The 9733-nt window shown below is 36.0% G+C and overlaps 1 protein-coding gene across 1 annotated transcript; it reads left to right on the forward strand.

Moving 5' to 3' along the window:
* Nucleotides 1–4580: 4580 nt before the first annotated feature.
* Nucleotides 4581–8209, forward strand: LOC145604507 (heterogeneous nuclear ribonucleoprotein 1-like). Its single transcript, XM_081660393.1, has 6 exons — nt 4581–4746; nt 4840–4880; nt 5514–5677; nt 5843–5942; nt 6099–6268; nt 6570–8209. The coding sequence occupies exons 1-6, from the start codon at nt 4694–4696 to the stop codon at nt 7077–7079; spliced, it is 1038 nt and encodes a 345-aa protein (XP_081516519.1). The 5' UTR covers nt 4581–4693; the 3' UTR covers nt 7080–8209.
* The last annotated feature ends 1524 nt before the right edge of the window (nt 8210–9733 follow it).

The following is a 9733-nucleotide window of genomic DNA, read 5'->3' on the forward strand; positions in this document are numbered from 1 at the left end:
GTTATTAAGTTATACAGTTATAAATGACAACCTAATACTTACTTCAGCATGAATGGAGTGCTAACATGTGTTTAATTTCCATTAACCATAACATGTTACGTGTCACGTTTGTATTCGTTCTAACACGTATTCTACAGTTATATATGACAGCTTGACACTTACTTTTTTTACTTTCAGCCTAATACTTACCTAAGCATTAATGGAGTGTTATTAAGTTATACAGTTATAAAATGACAGCCTAATACAGTAATACTTACTTAAGCATCAATAGAATGCTAACACGTGTTTCCATTAACCATGACATATTATGTGTCACCTTTGTATTCGTTCTAACACGTATTATACAGTTACATATGACAATATAATACTTACTTTTTTTACTTTCAGTTTAATACTTACTTGGAGTGTTATTAAGTTATACAATTATAAATGACAGCCTAATACTTACTTAAGCATGAATGGAGTGTTAATATGTGTTTTCATTAACCATGTAACATGTCACCTTTGTATTCGTTCTAACATGTATTATATCGTATTATACTTCTAAGTGTTAATGGCTGGTGTGCTAGCAAGTTATTCTCACTGTTCCAATTTACTTGCAACATTTTGACTGAACCCGTTTGATGATGCACAAGATTGATTGTCAATATCTTTTATTACATATTTAAGGAAAAATTTACATTTACTATCAGCAAAAGCACCCCGTATCAGATTTACTACCTGTCTAAAAAAATATTTTATATTACTACCACCATATTTTCCTAACTGTAGAAATAACTACCAGTGACTAACTCCGTTACTGTTTCAGTTTGAGGGGCCCACAACAATGGCATCCACCCCTCCACAACAACGGCAGCCACCCCTCCACCCTTCCACAACAATGGCAGCCACCACCCCACCTCCCCCCCCCCCCCGCCGGCGCCGGCGCAACCCCACCACACCCCCTCCCTTTTCCCGTTGTTGCTGCCCCAACCCCCACCCCCACCCCGTAACGCAAACTACTCCTTTTCCCTTTCCCCCACCGGAAATCGCCCCCCTCCCTATTTACCACACCAAAAATCGTCCCCCTCCCTAATTCTAAACCACCAGCCCCAAACCACCCTAAACGAGGGTTTCGATTTCGGTGGTTTGGGGCTGGTGGTTAAGGATTTCGAATTCGATTTCGATTTTCGAATTTAGGGTTTTGAGTGGTTGGTGGTTTGGGGCTGGTGGTCGGGGCAACAAGAAGGAGAAAGGGGTTCATGGCTGCGTAGGGGTGGGGGAAAGGTCGAGGCGCCGCTGATGAAGAATTTGGTGGAGTTTCGCGGCGGTGGTGACGGTTTTGCAGCGGGCAGGTGACGATTTCGTGCACCGACCACGAGGTTAGGGGTGGTTGGCAGGTGGAGAAATGGAGGAGGTGGGGTTTTCCGGTTTCGGGGAAACATTTGGCCGCCAGCAAGGGGAGGGGGGAGGGTAGGTGGCTGACGCCGGGAAGGGGAGGGGAGATGTTTGAGATTTTTTTTTAAAAAAATTTTTTTTTTATATAATTTAAATTATTATCTAATGAAATATGGGACCCACTTAACGGAATCTTAACGGATTCTGTTAAGTGGTAGCAATATATACAATTAGGGAATTTGTGTGGTAGTAATTTAAAATATTTTTTTAAACAGGTAGTAAATCTGATACGGGGTGTTTTCGCTGGTAGTAAATGTCAATTTTTCCCATATTTAATTATATAAGCTATAAAATGTTTATATTAAGAAACAATACATTAAAATAAATCCAACAACAAATTACATGATTACATTGTCTTTCATATAATAGCAAAAATGGATGGTCAAAGTGAGATATGTGAATAGTGCAAAAATTCAAAACGTTGCGAGTAATTTGAGACAGAGGGATGTGTTTCAAAAAGTCCATGGTATTGGTTTTCTCTTTCCCAAAGCCACCAACGCCTAACGCCCTGCACCTTCCTTGCCATCGCCCCACCAGAACTGCCACCTTCTTCACCACTTAGCACCCGACCTAACCCACCTCAAACAACCCTCACACATCACCAAAATCACCACAACCCACTTGAAACCACCTCCACCCAACTAATAGAGTGCCACCAACTAGGGCTGGCAATCCCTGACCAGACCCGATAACACGACCTAAACCCGACCCGAAATTATTGAGAGAAACCCGAACCCGACCCGAACCGAACCTGAACATCCTGAAAACAACTCGATTTGACCCAAATTTCATATTTCATAATAAAATTAAGTTTTACACACTTTTTGGTAGTTTCTAAGCATAACCCGAAATCGTCCCGAACCCGACTTGATGACCTGAATTACCACCCCTACCACCAAGCTTTCAAATAATAACCTATCTCGGTCTCACTAACTAGTAGCAAGGTTAAGAAAGGGTCGAACTCATGAAAGGCATTGGATCATCTACCAAAAATTATTATTTAAGCAAGCTATCAACTACGTACTGATTCAAATCTACTAAAGTCTAAGAGGAAGAATAACAATATTAATAAGGTCTAAGACATGGGCTATGCTGCTCAATTTTATCACGAACTACAAGTAATTTAACATTCAAGACATAGCATTATGAGGGATAGATTAAGGGAAGTCATTTTCAACTATTCTCTCAAACTAAAGGGGATAACTTGAGTCATGAATACAATTTATTCTCATAGTTACAAAACATAAAATTAAGTAATAAAACACAAACACGATGACATGAACATTCCCTTGACTATATATTCCTATTATTATGACATTTTAGTCAAATAAGCATAAAGAAGCTAACTCAATTTTATTACTCAGTCCTAGGTTGAGAAAGCTTGGATAAATAATTTTAGTAATGACCAATCACAAGAACTAATAATGAAAACTTCTAAACAAAATTAAATAATACCCACATTACTACATTAGCTAATCCAACACATGCAATTGAAACTACATTTAGGGTTTTACCCAAATATAGAATTAGACTACTCATCACAATCCACTGAAGAAAAATCAATTAACAATTTCAAGTAATTCATAAGCAAAATCAAGATTAATAAATTCAATTATGTTGAGTATACAAATATTAAAAACACAAATAGCAAGTAATTAGATAGGTGCTAAAGAAAAATATAGGTGAGAAATAGCTACTAAAAGCTTCAATCTTCAATAACAATGGTGAATTTGTCTTTCAAGTGATTGATTTCAAAAAAATCAAGCTAAATTACCAATGATTTAGAGAGATTGTGAGTTTCTAAGTATAAACTAAGGGAAAATCGTAAAAATAGCATCCTATGTACATTAGAAGCCAAGGGGTTATATATTTATAATTTTATATGACCCTCAAATAATAAAGGATGAAGAAAATAAGAAAAACGACCTAAATCTAGGCTACTCGGACCTAACTAGAAAAAAGTCACCCTAAAACATATTTTATTTTTTGTTGTCAATTCTAATGACTACATAATTTCATGCATTTTAAGGATTGAACTAATTCACCATAAATGTTCTCACATGTTACGAATCACTACATTTCTTCAATCATTCAAATTATCTCCAAAACACGTTTTTAATTGGTTAATTATCATTGCTTTATTATGATACAACTTGATTAGTAAACCTAAAAATAAAGTCATGTTTGATAGAGTAAGGGGCCTGTTCTCATTGACTGAACTCAGCTAAACAGAACTGAACTGAAATGAATATTTTCTAAGAGAAGGAAATTAGGAGCTGAATTGAATTGAACTAAATATTTTATTAGAGAATGAAATTAGGAGCTGAACTGAACTGAACTTAATAATCGTATGAGAACAGACCATTATTACCAAAAAAAAAAAACACGAAGTATGAAATGAATATTTCAAGAAAGCCCATCAGATTGTTGTTGTAGTTGAGATTGCTAGGGGATGGGTGAATCATGTTTGGGAGAGCAATGAATATGCTGCAAAAGTGATCAAAAGGGCTGCTCCTATGTTGTTGGGTCAGCAACATCGTGGCAATGCCCAGCTGCAAGGGTCGTGAAGATTAATTGCGATGCACATATTGGTGTTGCAACTGGACTAGGGGTGGTCATAAGGGACGAGCAGGGCTCCTTGATAGCTGTAGCAGTGCGTAAAGAGGGTGCAGGTTGGGGGGTTGTTGAGGCAGAGGCTGCTGCCTGTAAATTTGGACTTCAGGTGGCAAGAAGACTTGGCTACTCCAAGGTACATCTAGAGAGTGATGCTGATGCTGTGGTGCGTGCTATCAAGTCGAAGGATGTTGGCTTTTCTCCTGTTTTCTTAGTTTATGATGATGTTTGTAGTTTGATTTATTGGTTTGAAGTTTTTTTATTTATCTCATGTCAAGCGTGCGGGTAGTACTCTAGCCTATAACGTTGCTCGTTCGGATGCTAGAGGTTGTAATGAATTTGTTTCTTTGGGTAATTTCCCCCATATTCCCCCATAGTCTATGACGGAAATTAACCTCCTCTAGTGAAATTCGCAGCTTGGTTTCAAAAAAAAAAAAAAAAAAAAAAAAAAGCCCATCAAATTAATCAGTACACTGGTATATAAACCCCTATATTTTATTTTTTCAAGGTTTTATTTATATAGTAGTACTTGTAGTAGACGTTGTAGTCATTTCTTTCTTCTTTCCCCCTTTTCTCCAAATCAAAACCCTAAAATCTTCCGAACCCTCACAAATTTCAATCGGAGTTTCGATTTTCCAGCAAAATGGCTTCCAAATTCAAGGCGGATGGTCCTCACGGCGATGGCGCTAGCCCTGGGTTTGAATTTTTCCCCTTTTTTGCAATAATTTTCATATTTTTTTGCTTAAATTCTTCTTCTTTTTTGTTTTTAATTTTGATTTTTGTTTGCAGGAAGATATTCATTGGCGGCCTTCCCAAAGATACAACTAACAGTGAGTTCGTATTTCTCTACTGTTAATTACATTAAGTTTTTTTAATTGTTGAATTCCTACTTATATTCACCCTTTTCAAATTTTGTTTCTTTGTTCTCAAATTATTTGCTTTTTTTATTTTAAAAAAAATATGATTTGATATAAATATACTCTGTAACAATTAAATACATGCAATTTAACTATTCTTGTATTCATGAATTAGTGTTTTTTTTGGTGGGATTTGAGCTTGTAATTTAATTGTAGCCATGGCGGTAGAAAGATTATATATTTCTGTAGGAAGAATTTCAATTTTCCAAATTTGTTATGTTTTGTGGTGAATTTATTGATTTGGATACTCGCTATGTTAGGTGTCTGAATTTTGAACTGGTGTAAATGTTCAGGGGCATGGAAATGTTTAAATGAAAGAGTAGAAAGACCCTTTTCTAAATTAAGTTATGATTTTATATGTTCGTTTCTAATTTACTGAACCAAGGATGCAGTGACCTTTTTTTTGTTTGGGTTAAAAGTTCTAGATTTTTAGCCTTGTTAATTGTGTATTCATGTGTTTGTCTGGCTGAATTATTGTGAAATTTTATTTTAATTGTTAGTAATTCTTACAAGTCTTATGTTTCTATTTGTTTTGGTGTGAAATAGCTACATTTATCAAGCACTTTGGGAAGTATGGTGAGATAACAGACTCAGTTATTATGAAAGACCGTTACAGTGGGCAGCCAAGGGGTTTTGGATTCATCACTTATGCTGATCCATCGGTTGTTGACAAAGTTATCGAGGATACTCAAATCATTAATGGGAAACAGGTATTGTGGACTTGTGGTGTAGTTCTGTGGATTAGTGGTGTTTCTGCAGTTCAAAGTACTATTCTCTATATCATGTGTTGAATTTTGTAGAAGGTTTAATACTCGGACAATTTATTGTTGATTTGTGTCTGCTGTTAGTTTACTTGTGTTCTTCTTTATTACAAGGTTGAGATTAAGCGTACTATACCCAAAGGTGCTGCTCAGTCAAAGGATTTCAAGACAAAAAAGATTTTTGTTGGAGGTATTCCTTCGAGCGTCTCAGAAGGTATGCTGTTTTATTTGATTATATCCTGATCGATATTTGCACATTGAGTAATAATAAAAGCATGCATGTGGTATCCATCTTTTTCGTGTTCATATTTAAATGCTACTCAAAGTTAAGACCTGACTTGAAAATCTGAATTAATTTTGGATTGCTCAGATGAATTCAGAAACTTTTTCTCCGAGTTCGGGGCGGTGACTGAACATCAAATTATACGTGACCATGAGACTAATCGTTCTCGCGGGTTTGGATTCATTGTATTTGACAACGAAGATGTGGTTGATGAAATACTCTCTAAGGGAAATATGATTGACATGGAGGGTACTCAGGTGAGCTCAACATACTTTTCTGTTTGGAAAATCCATGTTAATAGGAAGTGTTTTTATCTATTGTGCTTGTGGGTTTGTCTGCATTTTATTTTCACCCGTGAATTTTACGAACCTGTTTTGAGCTGAGAGTCAATTTTCATTGCTAAATGCTCAATTTTTAATATTCTTATTTTTAAGGTTTATTAGTTTGTAGTCATGGATATCGTCTATAGTTCTATACAGATATAGATTGTGCCATAAGAGGACTCTCATCTTAGTTTGATGGAGCAGGCTTTAGGTTAACTGAGTTGCTTTGTTGTAGGTGGAGATCAAGAAGGCCGAACCAAAGAAACCCACAAACCATCCTGTAGCTCCTACTTATGGTAGCAACACTAGGAATCGTTCTTATGGGGATGGTTATGCCGGTTATGGAGCCTCTTATGGGGCTTTTGATGGTGGGTATGGTGCAGGTAATAACTATAGGATGTCTGGAGGTGTTGCTGGTAGGCTTGGGTATGGAGGCTATGGTAGTGGAGGGGAATATGGTAGAGGATATGGTTCTTTTGGCAGTGGTAGTTTAGGGGCTTATGGAGGAGAGTCATCCCTTGGGTACTCTAGCAGATTTGGTCCCTATGGTGCAGGATTTAGTGGTGCTTACTCTGGTGGCAGCTTAAGTGGATATGGTGGAAGTGAAGGTTATGGTAGCTATGGAGCTTCAGGCTATGGCGGCAGTTATGATTCCGGCGCTAGTGCTGGTTATGGTGGAGCTAGTGGGTTTTATGGTAAGGGAGGCTATAGTGGAAGTAGTCGGTATCATCCTTATTCACGGTAGAAAATCAGTGTTCTTAAGTTCAAGATAGGAGCTGTCCTTCCTATTATGTCTGGCCTGATAGGTACTACCCCGACGAGAATTAGAGATGCTTCCTCAAGTGCTTAAGGCATTAGAAGATCTGCTTTTATTAACGTCTTTATTATTGTGGTTTAGACAACTATGTAGTATGAATTGAAGAATTTGGTGTTAACCTTGTTCTAGTATAAGTATCTCATGTGGATTTTTGATGCTAGATGAAGTTTATTTTAATTTAGATAGATATTGGTGCAATTATTTTGATACATAGCTTTTGAATGCAATCCTTGATTGGAATGATTTAGAGGGGCTTAAGTATTTGCCAATTGGTATCTGCCAGTTGTTTATGCTGTCACTTGATTTTTTATAGAGATTATATTTTATTGTTTTCGTTTTGGACATGTTCTGGTAAATCCTTTGTAATACTAGTATTATTGTCAGATTTTATGTGCAGCTTCTTTGTTTTCAAGACTCCTTACTTTTTGAATAAATTGGCCTCGAATCTGAATGCATGTTGTGCTGTTCTATTTGCGTTATTTTTTGTAGCTTGGCTGTATACTCTAGGTGCTTCCGTTATAATATATTTCTGGAATATTGTTTTTGCTTGATATTTGTCCATCAGTATGTAATTGGGATTTATCTAATATAAAACTGCTTGTCCCGGTCTATGAATGTTTAATGTTGAGAAATAGAGGCTTAGCTCATATTGGGGTTGAAGTTATGGAGTTTTCTTGCCATGCAGCTCAGATTACCTGAGACATGACATTATGGTTATGAGAACTTACGGTATGGTTGTAGCAGCGCCCTTTTTTTGCAATGGGTAGTAGCATAATAATCTAACTTAATGCAAGTCAATTTCTTCATTGTTTCCATTTTTTTGCACAGAACTAATACCTTCTATTCAGTGTCTCGTATCTGGATTTTTTTGCACTTCATAGTTTGGATTTTTGATTACTAATGTGGAGATGATTGGAGTCTTCAATCACCCAAAAGAAACAGGTTTCAGTTTTTGGTATGATTATTTGATTGTTTAGCTTGTTAATAGGAAAATTTCAACTACGCTTTGTATAAATTATTTGTTTGACGAATTTGCATTATTCAATTGCTTTTTCCAACTATGCTTTGTATACATTATTTGTTTGACGAATTTTAATTTCTCAGTAATGGCTATTATCCTTTACACTTAGCTCCACGGTTTCTTTCTTTTTTTTTTTTCCCTTCTTTTTTCTCTCCTAGTCGAGTACAAGTTCTGTAAAATTCTTAACATACTTGGAAATTGAATCTGCATCACGATAAGCTTTAAGTATCATAATTGATCTTATACTTGGAAATGAATTTGCATCGCAATAAGATTAATGTATCATAATTGATCCCATTTCTTTCAGACTAACTAATCTATGGTTGTGTATTTAATACCTAAATTTCTAACAATAAACGCATAACTGGACTAAACCAAAGCTAACCTGTAAGTATAATGCGAGAAAAAACCGTGAGGGTTGATGTTTGGTTCGAAATTGAATATTAAAATCTTTTAACGTAGTAAATTTTTTTTTTATCAACTCAACAAGGTGAGATCAATTTAAAGCTCCCATCTCATTCCTTGTTCTTGTGCACAAATATGATTAATGTTAACACTTGTGCTATAGCAGAGATTTAATCAATATAGGGTAGTAACTTGTAAAAAATCATGAAAAGTAGATGTTGTAGGAATGTAGGATTACACTTTGATACGGATCGTCCCTCATTTTGTCAAAAAAAAAAAAAAAATGTCCTCATGACATTTATCCAAAAATTTACCCCACTATCTTAATAATTTTTATTTAGGGCAGATACATTTAATTTTGTCGAAGCATATGAATATATAGATAATAAAGCTTGCTATTTGTCAAAGTATCTCAATCACTGATTCACTGAATAACAACTTCATTGAAAATTAAACCTACTTCAATTACGAGTTTTTTCTCATCATGGTGTCCAAACTCCAAACCAAATTAGCCCCGATATTTCAAAGGTTTATTAATTAAATTTTTGGTGTTATACTCCGTATTATTCACATGGATGTCTTGCTCTTGCACATATGAATAGTAAGTGAGCCGAAAATTAGAAATGGAGGTTGTACATATTCATCAATTACAGACTTTACAGTATGATGGGTTAATATTCTCGCTACTTGTCCTTTACTAGTAGTGTACAAATGTCCATATTGCCTATTTAGGAGAACATCAATGGCAACCCCTCGTGTTGTTGGTGTTGTCCTGTACATGACTACGAGTACGTTACATACATTACACGTGCCACACGTTTGAAATGTACAGTTTAATAGTTGTGTGCATGAGCATGATGAGACCTAACCTTCTACTTTGTATTGATGCAGCAAGTCCTTTTGACAATAATGAGATTTTAATACGTGATAGCGATAAGAAGAGGGATGCCACACCTTTAGATAATGGTTCAGGTCACGTGATACCATTCATGGCAATGCATCCTCAGGTAGGTGGTTTATGACATGGACTCCGTTGATTAGCTTAATTTCTCCCTTGAAAAATTTAGCCAACAACATTCTTACATAGGTTTGCGCTCCTTGAACATCTTATCTCTCCGTCTCTAAGCTATTATTGACTTCATCAACAATGTGACAA

This window comes from Chenopodium album, chromosome 22, assembly GCF_948465745.1.
Source record: "Chenopodium album chromosome 22, dcCheAlbu1.1, whole genome shotgun sequence".
NCBI classification, from domain to species: Eukaryota; Viridiplantae; Streptophyta; class Magnoliopsida; order Caryophyllales; family Amaranthaceae; genus Chenopodium; species Chenopodium album.